Below are 24125 nucleotides of genomic sequence, written 5' to 3'. Positions count from 1 at the left end.
TATGATGATAGATTGAGTAGACTGGGTCTTTACTCGTTGGAGTTCAGAAGAATGAGTGGTGATCTTATAGAAACATTTAAAATAATGAAAGGGATAGACAAGATGGAGGCAGAGAGGTTGTTTCCACTGGTCGGGGAGACTAGAACTAGGGGGCACAGCCTCAAAATATGGGGGAGCCAATTTAAAAACGAGTTGAGAAGGAATTTCTTCTCCCAGAGGGTTGTGAATCTATGGAATTCTCTGCCCAAGGAAGCAGTTGAGGCTAGCTCATTGAATGTATTCAAATCACAGATAGATAGATTTCTAACCAATAAGGGAATTAAGGGTTACGGGGAGAGGGCGGGTAAGTGGAGCTGAGTCCACGGCCAGATCAGCCATGATCTTGTTGAATGGCGGAGCAGGCTAGATGGCCTACTCCTGTTCCTAATTCTTATGTTCATCTTATGTTCTTATGAGGTTGAGTTTCTGGGCAGGAGGGTTGCTGCAGATGGGATTCGGCCCACCAAATCCAAAACAGAGGCGATTCGACGAGCACCCAGGCCCTGCAACACATCAGAGTTGCATTCATTCCTGGGCCTGTTGAACTATTTTGGTAACTTTCTGCCGAACTTGAGCACGTTGTTGGAGCCACTACACGTGCTCCTGCGTAAGGGTTGCGATTGGTTTTGCGGGGACTGTCAGGAACGGGCTTTTGATCGGGCACGAAACCTACTTTGTTCAAACAAGTTGTTGACCCTGTATGACCCCTGAAAAAAATTGGTTCTGACATGTGATGCATCGTCTTATGGGGTTGGGTGCGTTTTGCACCAGGGCAATGCTGAGGGCCAACTGCAACCTGTGGCTTGTGCCTCCAGGTCACGCGCTCAAGCAGAATGGGGATATGGGATGGTTGAGAAGAAAGCGCTTGCATGTGTCTATGGTGTAAAATAAAATGCATCAGTACCTCTTTGGTAGGAAGATTGAATTGGAGAAGGACCACAAGCCATTAATATCCCTGTTGTCAGACAGCAAGGCTATCAATGCCAATGCATCAGCTCACATACAACGATGGGCTCTCACGCTGGCTGCTTATGACTACTCCATCCAGCACCAGCCCGGCACTGAAAATTGCACTGACGTGCTCAGCAGGCTTCCACTGGCCACCACTGAGGGGGCAGCGGAGCAAGGCGCTGAGATGGTCATGGCTGTCGATGCCTTTGACAGCGCAGGCTCCTCCATCACAGCCCGCCAGATCAAAATCTGGACAAACCGAGATCTCCTATCCTTGATTAAGATATGTGTCCTGACTGGGGATTAGGCGCCCGCACACAGAGCTTGCCCTGAGGAGGTCAGACCGTTTCACAAACTGTTGGATGAGCTCTCCATCCAAGCCGACTGCCTACTATGGGGCAGCCGGGTAGTTATGCCCCAGAAGGGCAGGGAGGCATTCATCAGGGAACTCCACAGCGAGCACCCAGGCATTGTGCTGATGAAGGCCATTGCTCGGTCACATGTTTGGTGGCCTGGAATTGATTCAGACTTGGAACACTCTGTTTGCAGGTGAACGACGTGTGCCCAGCTAGGTAATGCCCCCAGGGAGACCCCGCTCAGCCCGTGGCCCTGGCCCACCAGGCCATGGTTATGCATTTATGTTGACTACGCTAACCCTAACCCGTTCATGGGTAAGATGTTCCTTATTGTGGTAGATGCGTCCTCGAAATGGATCGAGTGCATCATTCTGAATTCATGCACGTCATCCACCACCGTGGAAAGCCTACGTTTGATCTTTGCAACCCATGGCTTGCCGGACATTAAGTGATAATGACCCATGTTTCACAAGCTACGAATTCCGAAAGTTTATGTCGGGCAATGGCATCAACCACGTCAGGATTGCACCGTTCAAGCCGGCCTCCAATGGCCAGGCGGAACGTGCAGTCCAAATCATTATGCTCGGGATTCAAGGACCCTCCCTGCAATGCCGCTTATCGCGTCTCCTGCAGGCCTATAGATCCCGACCGCACTCGCTCACGGGGGTCCCGCCAGCAGAGCTACTAATGAAACAGACACTCAAAACTCGGTTGTCCCTCATTCACCCAGTCCTGACCGACATAGTTGAGGGCAAGCACAAGTCACAAAACGTGTACCATGACCGTAATTCAAGGGGGAGATGTATAGAAATAAATGATACTGTATTCGTCCTCAATCACGCCATGGGGCCCAAATGGCTTGAGGGCACTGTCATTGACAAAGAGGGGAATAGGATCATCGTGGTAAAACTCAACAATGGTCAGATTATGCTGTAAGCATGTGGACCAAATTTTTTTTAAAAAAGCATCGACACAGAGGAACCTGAAGAAGACCATGAGATGGAGCTCACACTACCGCCAGTGAACGAGCAACAAGAGCAATCCGAAGAATGCACAGTCCCTGCGGTCAGCCCGGACAGGCCGGAATCACCACAGGTGACAGACACTCACGTCAGTGTCCAACAACCAGAGCCCCAATGCGGCGCTCCACGAGGGAGCATAGACCACCTGAAAGGCTAAACCTATGATCCCAATAAGACTTTGGGGGGGGGGTGAGGGGGAGGTGATGTCATGTATGTAACCACAGTGTAACACCACTATTACTGTATACACTCAACCTAGATGTACACCTTGACCACAAGGGGTGAACTTGTGGGAGACACTCCTTACCTGATCTCACAGGTATAAAAAGGGAGGTCCCATGCAGGGTCATGGTCTTCGGAGTCCTGTAAATAAAGAGTTAAGGTCACAGAGTGACCCTGCCCCCAGAATGTGCCTCATGTGGTTTCATACTGTAGAGTAAGGACTTTACAGGTTTGATGTTGATAATTGCCTTGACTTGATCACAGTCACATAAAGGAAGTTACCCACCATGCAGTGCATTTCCCAGAATTCCATAGTATGAGCATATAGTACATCATTGGCTGTAAAGCACTTTGTGGCATCCTGAGTTATATAGAAATATGTTTGTTTTTCATGTGTAGTGTGGAGATTTCTCCGGATACAGCAGTGCAATTCTCTCATGCAATTGGTAGTGTGTCTTTCTTCGTATTGTAACAGCATTCCTGAGTTTGAAGAATTAATTTTAAAAAACTTTGTTCAAATAAAGTGTAAACTATAATTAGCTTTTACTTCAGAGAAAGTCTAGCCTGGATAAGTTGGCGAGGGTAGACAGGCACAGACAGAGAGAGGTACTCAGAGTTGTTGATCTGTGGAATTCTCTACCGCAGTGAGTTGTTGATGCCAGTTCATTGGATATATTCAAGAGGGGGTTAGATATGGCCCTTACGGCTAGAGGGATCAAGGGGCATGGAGAGAAAGCAGGAAAGGGGTACTGAGGTGAATGATCAGGCATGATCTTATTGAATGTTGGTGCAGGCTCGAAGGGCCGAATGGCCTACTGCTGCACCTATTTTCTATGTTTCTATGTACACGGGCACAGACAGAAAACTCTATCGCCTGCCCAAGTTCCATGTCAAATTTCTGACTGAGATATCGCACTGTTTCCCTCCCACAGCCTCTGCACCAAGCGATTTCTCATCCTTCGTGATTTCAACTTCCATCTCAACTCATCATGCTCGCTCTCCTCTCAGTTCTTTGCCCTCCTGTCCTTCTCTAATCTCTGTCTCCATATAAACTCGTCAACCCATATTCACGGCCACCCACTCGATCTTGCCATCTCATGTGTCCTCTCTATTCCCATTGTGTCAATCACAGGTAAGGCAATCTCTGATCACTTCCTTGTATCACTCACCACATCCCAACCCAAATTCCCAACTGTCCAACCTTTGGCTGTCCAACCTTTGGCCTTCCACTCACCTCAACATTTCTGCACCAACTGATCTACTCGATCACACGCCCACCTCCACCTTTGATGCCCTTGTCCTCATTACTCTCTCTCTCACCCTGGCTGTTCTCCTTGGTGCGGCCCTCAGTTCTGCTTCCTTAAGTCCATCGTTCAAGGCGGAGAACTGCCCACTCGTCTGCCTCTCTTCCCCAGCACCCCCACCCCCCCCAAAACCCGGCTAGCCTCTCACCCTTTCCCACTCACCCATCTCTCCCACTGTCCACTTGCCCGCCTTTTCCAACCCCCACCTTGCCACTCCCCCGCCCGCCCCTCTTGCCCGCTCTCCTCACCACCACCCTATTCGCCCTCCCGTCTCTCCCCACCCCGCCTCTCAGCCTCCCGCCCCTCATCCTCCCTGCCAGCCCCTCATCCTCCCTGCCAGCCCCTCATCCTCCCTGCCAGCCCCTCATCCTCCCTGCCTGCCTCTCTTTTCTCCCCCCCGCCCTGATGAAGGAATGAGAGAGAGAGTAAATAGAGACAGCGTGGCTGAAGAGCCAGAACGAGGAAACATAGTGATAGAGTTAAATGTAAAAGATTTAGGACAGAGCAGGAGAAACTTTTTTTAGCACAGTGGCTGTGGAATGCTCTACCAGGGTTAGTGATTGAAACAGACCGTGTCCTCATTTAAGGCCACATTAGATAGGTGGTTGAAGGAAAGGGGGATAAACTATTGAGATTAGGGTAGGCATGTGGGATTATTGTTATAGTCATTGTGGGTGTTTACCCTCCATGTGTGCAAATAGTTCTCATCATTTACCCGCCCTGTTCCCATATCCCTTCACCCCCTTTTCCTTCATCCCCCTATCCAATCTAATTTTCAACGTTGGTCATAGTTTCTGCCTCAGCCTCTAACCCTGCGAGTGAATCCCACAGCCTCTGAGAAGAAGTTTCTCCACCCTCGGCTCTAAATCTCTCACATTGAGTCTTGTATCGATGGCCCCTCATTCTCGACCCTCAACTACAGGAAACAGTCTGCTTCTATGTACTCTGTCCCACCCTAAACATTATCATATTATCCCATAATCTGCATTGCTCAAATCATTCACTGCAAAATACTTCCCCCATTTCTACAAGTTGAACTAAACATTTACGAAGAGGAGGTGGTCAGTCAGGCATTTCCATCCTGTGGAGATCCAGTTCCGGTCTCTGCTTGTAATGTTTACAGCAATAGCTACATTCGTAGAATCATGCAGCACAGAAAGAGGCCCTTCCTCCCATCGTCCCTGTGCCGACTCCAATTAGTCCCACTCGTTGCCTTTTCCCCGTAGCCCTGCACATTTTTCCTGTTCCAAGTATTTATCCAATTCCATTTTGAAAGATACTATTGTATCTGCTTCCACCGCCCTTTCAGGCAGCGCGTTCCCGATCACAGCAACTCGCTGTAAAAAAAAATGTGGCGTAATTTCTGGTTCTTTTGTCAATTATCTTAAATTGTTTACTGACCCTCCTGCCAGTGGACACAATTTCTCCTTATTTACTCATCAAAATCCCTCATAATTTTGAATACCTCTATTAAATCTCCCCTTGACCTTCTCTGCTCTATGGAGAACAACCCCAGCTTCTCCAATCTCTCCATATAACTGAAGTCCCTCATCCCTGGTATCATTCTCGTAAATCTCTTCTGCGCTTTCTCTAAGGTCTTGACATCCTTCCTAAAGTGCCGGGCAAAGAATTGGACACAATCCTCCAGCTGGGGCCTAACCAGCAATTTGTAAATATTCAGCATAATTTCCTTTCAGTATTGTGTAGGGCCCTCGCCTGATGTGCACCCGCGTTGCAGTCTCTGCTAAATGCCATCGTGAACATCGATCTCATTCCAATATTGAAATGACACACCTGCGGCTGTTTGTGTCCTGGAGTTAGTCCAGTTGGAGCTTGTATATCGCAAGTGTTTCCAGCTTTAAACGGGACCCCTGGAGCCGCTCAAAGAACAGGCATAGAACCTCCTGAAATGTCCTTTTTTGTGGAGTCGATAGGAACAGGAATAGCTGGTTCCAGAAAATAACCACGGACCGCTGTTGGCCCACCCTCCCCTCCCCCATCATCATCATCATAGGCAGTCCCTCGGAATCGAGGAAGAATTGCTTCTACTCTTAAAATGAGTACTTAGGTGGCTGAACAGTCCAATACGGGAACCACAGTCTCTTGTCACAGGTGGGACAGATAGTCAGTGAGGGAAAGGATGGGTGGGACAGGTTTGCCGCACGCTCTTTCCGCTGCCTGCGCTTGGTTTCTGTATGCTCTCGGCGATGACACTCGAGTTGCTCAGCACCCTCCTGGATGCACTTCCTCCACTTAGGGCAGTCTTTGGCCAGGGACTCCCAGGTGTCAGTGGGGATGTTGCACTTTATCAGGGAGACTTTGAGGGTGTCCCTGTAACGTTTCCTCTGCCCACCTTTGGCTCGCTTGCCCTAAAGGAATTCCCAGTAGAGCGCTTGCTTGTGGACAGTGTGGCCTGCCCAACGGAGCTGATCAACCCACCCCACCCCACCACCCTCTTGATCGCCTCATCCCCCTCCCGAACTTAGCTGTGGGTTTTGGCACTGGCCAAAATTGGTGAGGTCCCGACGGGCAAGCTGCGTTGGAGTGACTGGTATCCGCAGCTCACCCAGCATTATGATAATGGTGAGGCCCAAGGACACTCCGTCCTGGCATTCTATCTCTGGCTGCTGTCAGTCTCCCGGTTTCAGGCACTAACAAAAATCTGGCCCTATTTTTCTCCAAATTGACATCATTCTCTGAATGAGTCGCAAAACTTCACTGTTGTTACCTAAATGCAACCTGGGATTAAACAACTGGAAATACTCAGCGGGTCAGGCAGCATCTGTGGGGAGAGAAACAGAGTTAACGTTTCCGATCGATGACCCTTTGTCAGAACTGGAAAAAGTCTGAGATGTAACAGTGTTTAAGCAAGTGTAGGGACCGGGAAAGGGGGGAGGGGAGGATAGAACAAAAGGGAAGATCTGTGATAGGATGGAAAGCAGAAGAGATTGAGACAAAAGGGATGATGGTGCAAAGCAAAAGGAGATGGTAATGGGACAAGTTAAGAAACAAAAGATGGGTCTGGATAGGGTGTAAATGGGAATGGCAGAATCAGCAACAGCTGCCGTGGGGAAAGAGAATAAAGAAAAAAAAATACGGGCAGAGTTTATGGTTTGAAATTGTTGAACTCGATGTTGAGTCCAGAAGACTGTAAAGTGCTTAAATGAAAGATGAGGTGCTGTTCCGATGTATATATTAAACCTGGGTGTAGGGCTGAGTTATATGGTTCCAAGCTGTAATGTAGAGAGAGGCTGATACATGGCACACTTGCTCCAAAGCTTCAACTGGGGCGTGTTCTGTTAATTGCTTCACATTATATTCAGTATGTTTGTTTCTCCCTGTTACAGGCAATCGTATTGGAGGGCAACTATTGGAAAAGGAAGATTGAAGTTGTGATTAAAGAATATCACAAATGGAGGATCTATTTTAAAAAGAGAGTGAGTACAGTACTGTTTTCCTCATTTGTGTCTCTTTCTGTTTAGTAGTGTTGGAGGAAAGCATGTGTTATGTACCTGGTCAGGAAATCTGTGATCGAGCATTACACAGACATTGGAATTCTGACTGCTGACTGTTCTAATGCTCTGCTTTAATGCTCTGCTTTACCTGAAGCCATGTGGGAAGAATGTGAGCCACTTATGACAGGTGTGCCCACTAATAATCCGAGCTTGCTGGTTCAAGTATTGGATTAGCAAGTCTGGTACGGATGGTTACATTTTAACCATTCTTTTCATCTGGATTTCAATTGACCGCCAGTTGATGGAGCTGTGAGCTCTGGTTGTGCTCCTGCATCAGTCCTTGAACAGGAACAGGAACAGGAACAAATTGACAATGTGTTGTGTTGTATGCAGTTTAGCCTCACTTGCTTCTTAGTGAACTTAAAATGCTATTGTCTTTAGCAGTGTTATTAATTGATATTACTCTGCTTCACTTTGCTGTAAATTTATTGGAAATTTAAGTATTTTATTTATTTAAACAGTTACACAAGAATCAAGATGATGATTTGTCCAGCCTGGCAAAGGTAGGATGTTTGGATTTCTGTATTTTTATCTTGTATGTATTAGGACTGACTGTAAAAAGAGGAGTTTTTAGGAACAGGGAAAGCCCATTAAGGCCAACATGTTGTTGGAGCCATTCACCATGACGGTAACGGGAAAGAGAGGCTATACTCATAAAGAAAGGCGTGAAATACTCGGTAGGATCTTGCTGGAAAAATAACGCATGTTAACGACGTACACTGTTATTAATGCGCGAATCGACCAGTAAGCTCAGGGAATTAACATACTCTGAGTTGCAAATCTCCAGACTTGCTGGATGATTGTCGCCACTCCACCGCTTGCTTCGTACAAACAGCATCTCCCCCTTCGACTCCCGTTATTTTTTAATAGCTCGATGGATTTGCACATTAATTGTCCATTAAACTTGCCGCAGAAAGTTGGGGCGGGAACTTGAAAGCATAAGCAACTTTTAACAATGTGATAATTGTTAATGTAATGCCATCTCTCTGGCCCAGAAAGGGAACAATTGAAACTGTTCAATCTCATTCCTGCATGTAGTAAATTATTGTTGGAGATTTAAAAAATGACAATTAAAAATGTTTCTCTTACTTTTCCTTTCTGTCTCTTTTCTCTATCTCTTAATCCAATCTTTCTTTCCCTCTGTTTATTTTTCTTTCTGTACCTGATTTGACTTTAATTTGCCTGATTTCCTTCTCAGTCGTGTTCCTCTGGTTGTTTCTCAATCGTTAAGTCTCATTGGTTAAGGAGACACGCCGTTGGTCCCACCGTTCATTGAAGTCCCAGATGTCCAGTCCCGTTACCAGCAAGATCTGACCTATTGTTTCTTTTCACTGGAGGATCTCCTGGAGGTTTTTAGAAATATGAAAGTATCTGGAGTATAAACCATGAAAGTGTGTTCCCACTGGTTAGCAAACCGGGAGCAAGTGGGCAAAGGCAGCAAACTATCACTGGAAGAGCAAAGGAGGAAGTTAGAAGAAATGTTTTCATACAGAGGATTATTACAACATGGAATGTTTGACCACAAAAGACTATTTAAAAGGAATTGGAAAAGGAGTATTTGAAAGGATACGGTGAATGGACAGGGAAGTGGCCGTTGAGTTAGATCGTTCTAATCGAAGAGCTAACGCTTGAAGAAATGATGGATGTTGTTTCAGTGGCAGTGTTGGTGAGGGAGGGTCCGAGGTCGAAGATAAGAGATGTAGGTTGAACCAGGTAATGGACTGGATGTGGGGTTTGAAGCGCAACTCTGGGTCAAACCGGATAGCAAGCTTGTGCACCGGGGAGGGGGCATTGATTGCGGAGTTTCTGGCGGCAGCAGAACAGCATCACTTTGTTCTTGTTAACATTAAGCTGGAGAAAACTCTGGCTCAGCCAGGACAGCAGGTGGGCAGAATTTCTGGAAGGCTCCATTTCCTTTTCCTCCTGCACATGGGAGAGGATGTCTCTAATGAAGAGGTGTTAGGGTCAGAGGCGCTCCATTGCAGAAGGCCAGAAGGGATCTGAGCAACCCACAGACATAGTAATACAATAAGGGGCCGAAATTTCCCCCATCCTTAAGGCCCGTAATGGGGGTGGGAAGGCCTTTCTGACCGGGGGCAGGCGGCTGGTGCGACCCATCCGGAATTGTCCCAGGCCGGGGGCGGCTGAAACGGGTTTCCACCGTGGCCCGTGTTTCCGCCCCGACCGGCAGCGACCCCTTTCCCGCCCCGGTCACTGACAGCTTTGTGCAGCGAGAAGCTGCCAGTGGCTGGGTGGTGCGTCTGCCCTTGAAGGGGAGAGCGCACCGCTGCGGCCGCCATTTTGTTTTAATTGTTGACCAACTGTGCAGTTGGCCCAACAATGGCGGTCGCTGGTTCGGCTGGGCCGCCAACAGGCAGCCCGGTACCCCCAGTGGGCGCCAAGGAGGCCTCGCAGCGTCCCTCCCCTTTTAAGTGAAGAGGAGGGAGGTCCATGTCTCACTGACGTGCTCAGCATGGTGCTACATGACTCCCGACTCTCGCGCCCCATCTGTCCTGGCGGTAATTCATCATTTAATTCAAATTATCCGCCCCAAACGGGGCGGAGGGCAATTTCGGCCCCTAATTTTGTTATAGAGAATTTTTGTTGATTAACATGTATGCAGAGGCTATGGTAAAGGAAATGCTGAATCAGGCAGACGGATGGGTGAAGGTTGAGGGTCAGCTGGCGAAAGCTTTGGCAGCAAGTACCCTGAATGGACTCCAGCTGTTGAGCCGGAAGTTCTTTTGAAATGTCTGAAGTTTTTCTAAGAGTTTCTCCAAGACTTTCTAAAGTCTATTTAAAATGTATTAAGTATTTTTGAAGTATTTTAAAAAGTCTTAAAGTTACAGACTAGGCCTCGGGAACCAAAAGAGGGAGGGGGGAGAGAGAGAGAGAGAGAGAGAGAGACTTGCATTTATATAGCGCCTTTCATGACCCCTGGACATCCCAAAGCGCTTTACAGCCAATGAAGTACTTTTTGAAGTGGAAGTCCTTGTTGTAATGCAGGAAACACGGCAGCCAATTGCACAAAGCAAGCTGCCACAAACATCAATGGCCAGATAATCTATTTTTGTTATGTTGATTGAGGGATAAATATTGGCCACTACACCGGGGATAGCCACCCCCCCCCCTGCTCTTCTTCAAAATAGTGCCATGGGATCTTTTACGTCCACCTGAGAGGACAGATGGGGCTTCGGTTTAACGTCTCATCTGAAAGACGGCACCTCCAACAGTGCAGCGCCCCCTCAGCACTGCACTGGAGTGTCAGTCTAGATTTTTGTCCTTAAGTCTCTGGAGTGGGACTTTAACCCGCAACCTTCTGACTCCAAGGCAAGCGTGCTGCCCATGGAGCCATTGCTGACGCAATAAGGTCTCCCTGAGGTCTCCCCATGTTCCTCTGCCTTGAGATGCAGGTAGAGAAGAATTAGGAGGACCACCGCGCACCACACCAGGGTAAACAAACACCATGGGCAGCCTTTGCACCCTTCCGACTAGTACCGACACTTCTCCATCTACAGACCAGTCAGGGCGATTGCACCAGGAGCCCCGGCTTCAGAAGGCTGTGCCTCTCTCACGAAGCAGTGACTGAGTTGAGTCAGCAGCTAGACATCAAGCTCATGGGTGTTAATTTTCTGCCTGAGCCTTGGGTGATTGAGGTGGTCCTTGGTTGTCTTTGTTATGTTTTATTTTTAAGAAGAAATGAGAGAAGGCTCTCAACTTGCCCCCATATGGGATACAACCCGAGATTCAGAAGGAGGGTTGGAACAAGTGCTGGTTGTGAAATGCCGGTCATGTGAGTCTTTCACTGCTCTGTTACCTGAGTAAAGGAACATTGCAGGAGCAATGGTAATTGTGGTAGCTCCTACTCGCCATGGTAAGTTGCAGATGGTGTTGACAGGGTGACTGTAGCTGGGATACACAATTATTGGGCTAATTAAACTGGTAGCAATGTGATGGAGGAGGATTTCCTGGAGTGTGTTAGGGATGGTTTTCTAGACCAATATGTCGAGGAACCAACTAGAGAGCTGGCCATCCTCGACTGGGTGATGTGTAATGAGAAGGGACTAATTTGCAATCTTGTTATGCGAGGCCCCTTGGGGAAGAGTGATCATAATATGGTAGAATTCTTTATTAAGATGGAGAGTGACACAGTTAATTCGGAAACTAAGGTATGAAGCGTGAATTGTCTAGAATAGACTGGCAAAGGACACTTAAAGGGTTGACGGTGGATAAGCAATGGCTAACATTTAACGATCACATGGATGAACTTCAACAATTGTACATCCCTGTCTGGAGTAAAAATAAAATGGGGAAAGTGGCTCAACCATGGCTAACTAGGGAAATTAAGGATAGTGTTAAAGCCAAGGAAGAGGCATATAAATTGGCTAAAAAAAGCAACAAACCTGAGGACTGGGAGAAATTTAGAATTCAACAGCGGAAGACTAAGGGTTTAATTAAGAGGGGAAAAATAGAGTAAGAAAGGAAGCTTGCAGGGAACATCATAACTGACTGCAAAAGCTTCTATAAATATGTGAAGAGAAAAAGATTAGTGAAGACAAACGTAGGTCCCTTGCAGTTGGATTCAGGTGAATTTATAATGGGGAACAAAGAAATGGCAGACCAATTGAACAAATACTTCGGTTCTGTCTTCACGAAGGAAGACACAAATAACCTTCCGAATGTACTAGGGGACAGTAGGTATAATGAGAAGGAGGAGCTGAAGGATATCCTTATCAGGCAGGAAATTGTGTGAGGGAAATTGATGGGATTGAAGGCCAATAAATCCCCGGGGCCTGATAGTCTGCATCCCAGAGTACTTAAGGAAGTGGCCATAGAAATAGGATGCATTTTCCAACAGTCTATTGATTCTGGATCAGTTCCTATGGACTGGAGGGTAGCTAATGTAACACCACTTTTTAAAAAAGGAGGGAGAGAGAAAACGGGTAATTATAGACCGTTTAGCCTGACCTCAGTAGTGGGGAAAATGTTGGAATCAATCATTAAGGATGAAATAGCAACGCATTTGGAAAGCAGTAACAGGATCGGTCCAAGTCAGCATGGATTTATGAAAGGGAAATCATGCTTGACGAACCTTCTGGAATTTTCTAGGATGTAACTAGCAGAGTGGACAAGGGAGAACTAGTGGATGTGGTGTATTTGGACTTTCAAAAGGCTTTTGACAAGGTCCCGCACAAGAGTTTGGTGTGCAAAATCAAAGCGCATGGTATTGGGGGTAATGTACTGACGTGGATAAAGAACTGGTTGGCAGACAGGAAGCAGAGAGTCGGGATAAACGGGTCCTTTTCAGAATGGCAGACAATGACTAGTGGAGTGCCGCAGGGCTCAGTGCTGGGACCTCAGCTCTTTACAATATACATTAACGATTTAGATGAAGGAATTTAGTGTAATATCTCCAAGTTTGCAGATGACACTAAACTAGGTGGTGGTGTGAGCTGTGAGGAGGACGCTAAGAGGCTGCAGGGTGACTTGGACAGGTTAGGTGAGTGGTCAAATGCATGGCAGATGCAATATAATGTGGATAAATGTGAGGTTATCCATTTTGCGGGGCAAAAACACGAAGGCAGAATATTATCTGGATGGCGGCAGATTAAGAAAAGGGGAGGTGCAACAAGACTTGGGTGTCATGGTTCATCAGTCACAAAGTGGGCATGCAGGTACAGCAGGCGGTGAAGAAGGCAAATGGCATGTTGGCCTTTATAGCTAGGGGATTTGAGTATAGGAACAGGGAGGTCTTACTGCAGTTGTACAGGGCCTTAGTGAGGCCTCACCTGGAATATTGTGTTCAGTTTTGGTCTCCTAATCTGAGGAAGGATGTTCTTGCTGTTGAGGGAGTGCAGCGAAGGTTCACCAGACTGATTCCAGGGATGGCTGGGCTGTCGTATGAGGAGAGACTGGATCAACTGAGCCTTTATTCACTGGAGTTTAGAAGGATGAGAGGGGATCTCATAGAAACGTATAAGATTCTGATGGGATTGGACAGGTTAGATGCGGGAAAAATGTTCCCGATGTTGGGGAAGACCAGAACCAGGGGACATAGTCTTAGGATAAGGGGTAGGCCAAATAAGACTGAGATGAGGAGAAACAACTTTACTCAGAGTTGTTAACCTGTGGAATTCCCTGCCGCAGAGAGTTGTTGATGCCAGTTCATTGGATTTATTCAAGAGTGAGTTAGATATGGCCCTTACAGATAAAGGGATCAAGGGGTATGGAGAAAGCAGGAAAGGGGTACTGAGGTGAATGATCAGCCATGATCTTATTGAATGGCGGTGGAGTCTCGAAGGGCCGAATGGCCTACTTCTGCACCTATTTTCTATGTTTCAATATTATTACAGTTCACGTTTACAAGGTAACGAGGGGTTAAAATTCGGTATTGCCGATTTTGAGGGGGTGACAGCGGCTGAATGCAGATTGTAACCGTGAAATTCAGTTTTGCCGCCTGAAAAGTGGATTACAGCGTTAAATCAGCTTTAAACCAGAATCGAATTTCGCACCAGGCTTCAACGCCGCCTAATGCCGGCACGAAGCTGCTGCCGCCCAGTCAATGCCTAATGCCGGTGTTATCAGCTGGCGTCACCAACCAAATTCCGGCCCCCTAATACCTTAATGCCCTGGGAAACTCAGTGAATGTCTGCCAGTACTGAGCCGCCATGTGGTGATTGCTGGAAATGGCACTCACTGAAAAGCCCATCTCCCTCCATGGGCCAGAATCATGGCCTTCAGGAGCCACCATCCCTCAAGCCCGAAAGGCTGGGCCCTTTTCCAGATTACAGATAGCTCCACCTCAGCCGAAGAATCTGTAAATCTCTGCAGTATCAGTGGTATTTGGGTGGCAAATCCACCAGTGAGTAAAATCTAGCCCTATATCATTAGTTAAACCAGAACTGGATCAGGGTGATAGGCAGCTCACCTGTAGGAGGAGAAGCTGCTGCTGCACTTTGAAGGGCCAGGGCAACCATTGTGTATCAGTAGCCGTTTGGTTCACTACAGTGTCTGAGGCTGCTCTTTATTTGAAGTGTTCACTCTCTGTAATCTGGCACAGGCCTTTTGGCACTGAGGAAGGGAGGCCCACAATGCATAGGGAGATGGGATTAGAACAGATAACTCCACTCAAAGAGCTGGCACTATAAGCCGAATGGCCTCATCCTGTGCTGTAATATCTATGATTCCAAGATAAATATGTCTTGTGAAGGGAGCAAAGTTAGTTTAATCTGATAGTTTGATTTAGCACACTAGTTCAGATGAACAGAAGAACAAAAGAAATAGGAACAGGAGTAGGTTATTTGGCCCCTCGAGCCTTAATAAGATCATGGCTGATCCGATCATTGACTCAGCTCCACTTCCCTGCTTGCTCCCCATAACCCTTTACTCTCATCACTCAAAAATCTGTCTCTCTTCATCTTAAATATATTCAATGACCCAGCCTCCACAGCTCTCTGGGGCAGAGAATTCAACAGATTTACAACTCTGAGAAGAAATTCCTCCTCATTTCTGTTTTAAATGGGCAGCCCTTTTTCTGAGACTATGCCCTCTAGTTTTAGTTTCCCCTATGAGTGGAAATATCCTCTCTGCATCCTTCATTATCTTACATATTTCAATAAGATCACCTCTCATTCTTCTGAACTCCAATGAGTATAGGCCCAGCCTACTCAACCTATCTTTGTAACGAGCATGGTGGATAGAGGTGTACCGTTGGATGTGGTGTATTTAGATTTCCAAAAGGCATTCGATAAGGTGCCACACAAAAGGTTACTGCAGAAGATAAAGGGATGCGGAGTCAGAGGAAATGTATTAGCATGGATAGAGAATTGGCTGGCGAACAGAAAGCAGAGAGTCGGGATAAATGGGTCCTTTTCCGGTTGGAAATCAGTGGTTAGTGGTGTGCCACAGGGATCAGTGCTGGGACCACAACTGTTTACAATATACATAGATGACCTAGAGGAGGGGACAGAGTGTAGTGCAACAAAATTTGCAGAATAAGATTAGTGGGAAAGCGGGTTGTGTAGAGGACTCGGAGGTTTGGCAGATGGAATACAGTGTCGGAAAGTGTGAGGTCATCCACCTTGGGGGAAAAAAAACAGTAAAAGGGAATATTATTTGAATGGGGAGAAATTACAACATGCTGTGGTGCAGAGAGACCTGAGGGTCCTTGTGCATGAAACTCTTTTAGGAGTAAACAAAAAACATTAAACCGTGCCCCCCGATCTGGGGGAAACACCAACATTTACAAGGCCCTTTTTTTATTTTTTGGGGTTTTTTTTGGCACAGAATAACATTTTTTTCCAAGTGCCCCCTATAAAAGGGGAGGGGGACACTAAAAGCACCGGCAATTAAAACAAATTAACTTAAAAATCCAAAAAGTTAGTTTGCAGGTGCAGCAGGTAATCAGGAAGGCAAATGGAATGTTGGCCTTCATTGCGAGAGGGATGGAGTACAAAAGCAGGGAGGTGTTGCTGCAACTGTATAAGGTATTGGTAAGGCCGCAGTTTTGGTCACCTTACTTAAGGAAGGATATACTAGCTTTGGAAGGGGTACAGAGATGATTCACTAGACTGATTCGAGAAATGAGAAAGTTACCTTATGATGATAGATTGAGTAGACTGGGTCTTTACTCGTTGGAGCTCAGAAGGATGAGGGGTGATCTTATAGAAACATTTAAAATAATGAAAGGGATAGACAAGATAGAGGCAGAGAGGTTGTTTCCATTGGTGGGGGAGACGAGAACTAGGGGGCACAGCCTCAAAATACGGAGGAGCCAATTTAAAACCGAGTTGAGAAAGAATTTCTTCTCCCAAAGGGTTGTGAATCTGTGGAATTCTCTGCCCAAGGAAGCAGTTGAGGCTAGCTCATTGAATGTATTCAAATCACAGATAGATAGATTTTTAAGCAATAAGGGAATTAAGGGTTACGGGGAGAGGGCGGGTAAGTGGAGCTGAGTCCACGACCAGATCAGCCATGATTTTATTGAATGGCAGAGCAGGCTCGAGGGGCTAGATGGCCTACTCCTGTTCCTAATTCTTATGTTCTTATGTAAGTCAATCCCCTCAACTTCAGAATCAACCTAGTGAACCCTCTTTGAACAGTCTCTAATGCAAGTATATCCTTCCTTAAAAATGGAGACCAAAAATGTACACAGTACTCTAGGTGTGGCCTCACCAATACCCTGTGCAGTTGTAGTGGGACTTCTCTACTTTTATGCTCTATCCCCCTTACAATAAAGGCCAACATTCCATTTGCCTTGCTGATTACTTGCTGTACCTGCATACGAACTTTTTGTGTTTCATGCACAAGGACCCCCAGGTCCCTCTGTACTGCAGCACTTTACAATTTTTCTCCATTTAAATTACAATTTTCTTTTCAATTTTTTTCCGCCAAAGTGGATAACCTCATTTTCCCACATTATGGGCCCAAGTTTCCACATGATTTGCGCCTGATTTTTAGGAGCAACTGGTGGAGAACGGACTATCTTAGAAATCGCAATTCTCCACATTTTTTTTTCTGCAGTTCCAGTCAGGTAGAACAGTTCTACTTTGGAACAGAATTTTTTCTTCAAAAGGGGGCGTGTCCGGCCACTGACGCCTGATTTCAAAGTTTCCACAGTGAAAACGTACTCCAAACTAACTTAGAATGGAGCAAGTGAAGATTTTTGTAGAACTGAAAAAACCTGTTCTACACATTAAAAAATCAGGCGCAGGTTACAAATTAGGCGTCCAGAACGAGGTGGGGGGAGGGGGGGGAGGGAAAGGGAAGTCATTAAATTCTACAATAAATCCTTATTTATACTTCTACAAATATTATACAAATAAATCCAACCTGAATAAAAATTTATAAGCAAAGAAAAGATTAAATAAACCATCTTCCTACCTGTGTGAAAGTGCTTCAGCCAGCCTCACAAGTTTGTTCGTTCGTTCCCGACGGCAGGGGGGGAGGAGGAAGCCGTTCCCGACAGCAGGCGGGAGGGAGGGAGTGCGGGCCCGACCGACCGAACGCAGCGGGGCGGGGTGGGGGGGTAGGATGACGTTCCAGACGGCAGGCGGGAAGGAGACAGTGAGAAGGCTGCAGGAAGCCTCAGTGCTGATGGCAATGTGCTTTTATTAAAAAATATTCAAAAATTAAACAGCTACAAAGAACTACAAAAATGGCCGAGTGCCAATGTTTCCTTCACACTGTGCATGCGCGAACGCTCCAACGCGCACGCGCAGGGTTGCCGGCAGTAAAAAAACTAATTTAAATAGTACCCGCCCCCTCCCACTTACAAAATCGGCGCGAGTGTCGGCTCTGGCGGCGTTTTAGGCGCGAGAAACGGGCGCCCGTTTTTTATCGTGTGGAAACTTGGGCCCTATACTCCCATCTGCCAAATTTTTGGCCACTCACTTAGCCTGTCTATATCCCTTTGCTGATTGTTTCTGTCCTCCTCACAATTTGCTTTCCCACCCATCTTTGTATCATCAGCAAACTTGGCTACATTACACTCAATCCCTTCATCCAAGTCATTAATATAGATTGTAAATAGTTGAGGTCCCAGCACCGATCCCTGTGGCTCCCCACTAGTTACTGTTTGCCAACCGGAAAATAATTCATTTATCCCGACCCTCTGTTTTCTGTTATTTAGCCAATCCTCTATCCATGCTAATATATTACCCCCAACCCCGTGAGCTCTTATCTTGTGCAGTAACCTTTTATGTGGCACCTTATTGAATGCCTTCTGGAAATCCAAATACACCGCATCCACTGGTTCCCCTTTATCCACCCTGCTCGTTACATCCTCAAAGAACTCCAGCAAATTTGTCAAACATGATTTCCCTTTCATAAAACCATGTTGACTCTGCTTGATTGAATCATGCTTTTCCAAATGTCCCGCTACTGTTTCCTTAATATTGGTCTCTGCAAGATCATGCAAATCCCCTGGGAGGATAGACGCACCAATGTCGGTGTTCTCGATCAGGCCAGCATCCCCAGTCTCGAAGCACTGACCGCACTTGGCCAGCTCTGTTGGGCGGGCCACAATATCCACATGCCCCCCACAAGACTCCCAAAGCAAGTGCTCTACTTTGAACTCCTACACGGCAAGCGATCCCAAGATGGGCAGAGGAAGCATTTCAAGGACATCCTCAAAGCCTCCCTGATAAAGTGCAACATCTCCACCGACACCAGGGAATTTTGGTAGATTACAACCAATGCATCCACTATCTTTTAAGACCCTAGGATATAAGCCATCAGGTCCAGGGGACTTGTCCGCCTTTAGTCCCATTATTTTACTGAGTACTACTTCTTTAGTGACAGTAATTGTATTAAGTTCCTCCCTCCCTATAGTCCCCTTGATTATCCACTATTGGGATGTTTTTAGTATCTTCTACCGTGAAGACCGATATAAAATATTTGTTCAACGTCTCTGCCATTTCCCTGATCCTCATTATTAATTCCCCAGTCTCATCCTCTAAGGGACCAACTCTTAAACCACTCTTTTCCTTTTTATGTACCCGTAGAAACTCTTACTATCTGTTTTTATATTTTGTGCTAGTTCACTTTCATCATCTATCTTCCCTCTATTATTTTTTTAGTCGTTTTTTTAGTCTGGCTTTTAAAAGTTTCCCAATCCTCTGGCCTTCCACTAGTCTTGGCCACTTTGTATGCCCTTGTTTTTAATTTGATACCATCCCTTATTTCCTGAGTTAGCCACGGATGGTTATCCCTTCCCTTAGTCTTTCCTTCTCATTGGAATATATTTTTGTATGAAATATTTCCTTAAATGTCTGCCATTGCTAATCAACCATCCCACACTTTAATCTATTTTCCAAGTCCTCTTTAGCCAACCGTGCCTTTATACCTTTGAGATCCAACTTTCTCACCCTCCAACTGAATTTGAAATTCAACCACTGGTCACTCATTCCTAGAGGATCCTTTACCAGGAGATTGTTTATTAATCCTGTCTCATTACACAGTACCAGATCTAAGATAGATTGCTGCTTGGTTGGTTCCGCAACGTACTGTTCAAGGAAACTATCCCAGATACGCTCTATGAACTCTTCCTCCAGGCCACCCTGGCCAATTTGCTTTGTCCAATGAGGTTAAAATCGCCCATGATTATTTCCATTCCGTTTTTACAAGTCTCCATTATTTCTTGATTTATACTCCGTCCAACAGTGTAGCTACTGTTAGGGGGCCTATAGACTACACCCACCAGCGACTTTTTCCCCTTATTATTCCTTATCTCCACCCAAACTGATTCAACATCTTGATCTTATGAGCCAATATCTTTTCTCACTAACGCATTGATCTCATCCTTTATTAACAGAGCTACCCCACCTCCTTTTCCTTTCTGTCTGTCCTTCCGAATTGTCAAATACCCAGAATATTTAGTTCCCAGTCCTGGTCACCTTGCAACCACGTCTCTGTAATGGCTATCAGGTCATACCTATTGGTATCTCTTTGTGTCGTCAACTCATCTATTTTGTTACGAATGCGTGCATTCAGATAAAGAGCTTTTAAATTTGTTTTTTTCACCATTTTTTCCTGCTTTGACCCCACTTTCTGATACACCTTTATGTTTATACATTCTGTCCCTCCCTGTCACACGCTCTGGTTTTCATTTCCCCCAGGGCTACCCTGCTCTATTACCTTTTCCTTATTTTTGATTTTTAAAATTTCCGCTCACCTGAATCCCCATCCCCACTAATTAGTTTAAAGCCCTCTCTACAGCCCTAGTTATTTGATTGGCCAGGACCCTAGTCCCAGCCCGGTCTAAGTGGAGCGGCTCCCTCTTACCCCAGTACTGGCGCCAGTGTCCCACGAACCAAAACCCATTTCTCCCACACCAGTCTCTGAGCCATGTGTTTAACTCTCTGATCTTATTTACTCTGTGCAAATTTTCTCGTGGCTCCAGTAATAATCCAGAGATGATTATCTTTGTGGTTCTGCTTTTTAATTTGGCCTCCAGATGCTCATAATCCCTCAGCGGAACCTCTTTCTTTGTCCTACCTATGTCATTGGTACCCACGTGGACCATGCCAACTGGATCTTCCCCCTCCCAATCCATGTTCCTCTCCAGCCCAGAGGAGATGTCCTTCACCCTGGCACCGGGCAGGCAACACAGCCTTCGGGACTCACGCTCTTGGCTGCAGAGAACGATCTATCCCCCGAATGATACTGTCCCTACCACTAAGTTTCTTTTTACTCCCGCCACCCCCCCCTGCCCCCCACCACTTGAATGACCCCCTGTACCATGGTGCTGTGGTCAGTTTGATCATCCTCCCTGCAGTTCCTGCTCTCTTCCACACAGGGAGCAAGAGTCTCGAACCTGTTAGACAAGATGAGAGCTGAGACTCCTCCATCACTACCTCCTGTGTCCCCATATCTTCCTCACTCATAGTCACCCTCCTGTCCCTGACCACGGATCGACTTTGAATTAATTAATCTAATTGGTGTGACTAGCTGCTGGATCGTGGTGTCCAGGTAACTCTCCCCCTCCCTGATGTGTCGCGGTGTCTGCAGCTCAAATTCCAGCCCATCAACATGGAGCCAAAGTTCCTCGAGCTGCAGACACTAAGAAAAAGAGGACCGGTTACTATATCATAGAACGGTTACATCACAGAAGGAGGCCATTCGGCCTGTCGAGCCTGTGCCGGCTCTCTGCAAGAGCACCTCACCCAGTCCCACTCCCCTGCCCTTTCCCCGTAGCCCTGCAAAGTTTTTTCCTTCAGGTACTTGTCCAGTTCCCTTTTGAAAGCTATGATTGAGTCTGCCACCACCACCCTCTCAGGCAGTGCATTCCAGATCATAACAACTTGCTGCGTAAAATTTTTTTCCTCATGTTGCTTTTGGTTTTTCTGCCAATCATCTTAAATCTGTGCCCTCTTCGATCCTTCCGCCAATGGGGACAGTTTCTCTGTCTACTGTCTAAACCCCTTATGATTTTGAACACCTTTATTAAATCTCCTCTTTACCTTCTCTGCTCTCAGGAGAACAACCCATGCTTCTTGAGTCTATCCATGTAATTGTAATCCTTCATCCCTGGAACCATTCTTGTAAATCTTTTCTGCACCTTCTCTTAGGCCTTCACGTCCTTCCTAAAGTGATGTGCAACACAGACTATGTACAGTAGGCACCTCAAAGCATTGGAGAAGTACCACCAATGTTGCCTCCGCAAGATCTTGCAAATCTATTAACAGGATAGGCGCACTAACGTCGGTGTTCTTGCTCAGGCCAACATCCCCAGCATCGAAGCATTGACCACACTCGATCAGCTCCGATGGATGGGCTACATCGTCCCGTATGCCCGATACCCGACTCCCAAAACAAGTGCTCTACTCAGAGCTCCGACACAGCAACAGAGTTACAGGTGGGCAGAGGAAACGCTTCAAGGACACCCTCAAAGTCTCCTTGAAAAAATTTAACATCCTCACCGACACCTGGGAATCCCTGGCCCAAGACTGCTCAAAGTGGAGGAGAAGCATCCGAGAAGGCGCCCGAACACCTCGAGTCTCTTCGTCGGGAGCACGTGGAAACCAAGCACAAACTGCGGAAGGAGCGTACGACAACCGAAGCCCCCCACCCATCCGTCCCTCCAACCACCGTCTGCCCCACCTGTGATGGAGACTGTAGGTCTCTGCATTGGACTCATCAATCACCTGAGAATTCATAGTGTGGAAGCAAGTCATCCTCTACTCCGAGGTACTGCCAAAGAAGAAAGCGCGGTGCCCAGAATTGGACACCATATTCCAATTGTGAACAAACCAGTATTTTATAAAGGTTCATCATAACTTCCTTGCTTTTGCGTCTATTTATGAAGCCCAGGATCACGTCTGCTTTTTAACTGCTTTCTCAACCTGTCCTGCCACCTTCAACGATTTGTGCACATGCACCCGAGGTGTCTCTGTTCATGCACCCCCTTTAGAATTGTACTCTTTAGTTTATAATTCCTCTCCTTGTTCTTCCTACCAAAATGTATCTCTTCACACTTTTTCTGTGTTAAATTTCATCTGCCACGTGCCCGCCCATTCCACCAGCCTGCCTGTCTGTCTTGAAATCTACCACCATTTTCCTCACTGTTCACTGTACCTGTACTTCCAAGTTTTGCATCATCTGCAAACTTTGAAATTGTGTCCTGTACACCCAAGTCAAAGTCATATATCAAGAAAAGCAGTGGTCCTAGTATCGACTCCCGGGGCACACCACTGTATACCTTCCTCCAGTCTGAAAAACAACCGTTCACCACCGCTCTTTGTTTCCTGTCACTGAGCCAATTTCTTGTCCGAAACCTGAGCTAATAAATGTAGTGTGAGATCAGCGGTGTTGCACAACACCAATGCATTATATACCTTGCACACTTCAACTGCAGGTAAAGTGTGCAGGATGTGAAGTACATGGGGATTAAGGAGCTTTGTTGAAATGGAGACCAGCACATTGTGTAAAGTGTCAACTACCTAACAATGCTCAGGAAAGCACAACGTTATATCCTGATTCTCAGCAAGAGTTCATACTTCAGCCTCTGCTTGATCTATTAACAAGTCCAAATTGGTCTGTTTAGACTAAATGCCATTAGCAGCATGTGGTTGAGATGAGCTGCATTCGGTCTGAGTTGTTAGTCTTATTTTGAATTGTATGTTTAAGATTGATGTAGCTTAAAGCTTTAGCTGACAAGCTGTCGACCTGTATGTTTTTCAGGAGGATATCATTGCAAAGAGTGTGGAAAAATGGTCAAGTCAAATATTACAAGATTCAGTCCCCATGGAGGAGGGGGACACAATTCTCTGCGATTTAGAATACCTTCTCTCCGATATCTCGGATACGCTGTTCACCATGACACAGGAAACAAAGCCATGGCCAAATGCAGGTGAAGTTGGTAGGTCTTCCCTCACCTCGGCACCTCTAGTGCTTCTAATAGAATGAGATTTTGTTTACTTACTCAGATTAATTTCAAATCCTGTGGATGCAGCGTGTTTCATTATTGGCTGGAATAGAAACATAGAAACATAGAAAATAGGTGCAGGAGTAGGCCATTGGGCCCTTCGAGCCTGCACCACCATTCAATAAGATCATGGCTGATCATTCATTCAGTACCCCTTTCTTGCTTTTTCTCCATATCCCTTTAGCCCTAAGGGCCATATCTAACTCCCTCTTGAATATATCCAATGAACTGGCATCAACAACTCTCTGCAGTAGGGAATTCCACAGATTAACAACACTCTGAGTGAAGAAGTTTCTCCTCATCTCAGTCCTAAATGGCCTACCCCTTATCCTTAGACTGTGTCCCCTGCCTCTGGACTTCCCCCAATATCAGGAACATTCTTCCTGCATCTAACTTGTCCAGTCCTGTCAGAATTTTATATGTTTCGATGAGATCCCCTCTCTTCCTTCTAAACTCCAGTGAATAAAGGCCCAGTCGATCCAGTGTCTCCTCATATGTCAGTCCAGCCATCCCAGGAATCAGTCTGATGAACCTTCGCTGCACTCCCTCAATAGCAAGAATGTCCTTCCTCAGATTAGGAGTCCAAAAGTGAACACTATTCCAGGTGAGACCTCACGAAGGCCCTGTACAACTGCAGTAAGACCTCCCTGCTCCTATACTCAAAACCCCTAGCTATGAAGGCCAACATACTATTTGCCGCCTTCACCGCCTGCTGTACCTGCATGCCAACTTTCAATGACTGATGTACCATGCCGTCCTTCAGATAATATCCCTTCATGTTTTTGCCCCCA

The 24125-nt window shown here is 46.3% G+C and overlaps 1 protein-coding gene across 1 annotated transcript in view; it reads left to right on the top strand.

Annotated features, from left to right (window-relative positions):
* LOC139226181 (MLX-interacting protein-like) overlaps nucleotides 1-24125 on the top strand; it is a 413094-nt gene that overhangs the window by 29786 nt on the left and 359183 nt on the right. The window contains exons 4-6 of the mRNA XM_070856815.1: nucleotides 7242-7331; nucleotides 7871-7912; nucleotides 23091-23268. Of these exons, the coding sequence (XP_070712916.1) occupies nucleotides 7242-7331; nucleotides 7871-7912; nucleotides 23091-23268 (310 nt within the window). The remainder of the gene's footprint in view (nucleotides 1-7241; nucleotides 7332-7870; nucleotides 7913-23090; nucleotides 23269-24125) is intronic.

This window comes from Pristiophorus japonicus, chromosome 16, assembly GCF_044704955.1.
Source record: "Pristiophorus japonicus isolate sPriJap1 chromosome 16, sPriJap1.hap1, whole genome shotgun sequence".
Lineage (NCBI taxonomy): Eukaryota > Metazoa > Chordata > Chondrichthyes > Pristiophoridae > Pristiophorus > Pristiophorus japonicus.
The sequence above is the reverse complement of the archived record's forward strand: the minus strand, read 5'-3'. Positions and strand labels throughout refer to the sequence as shown.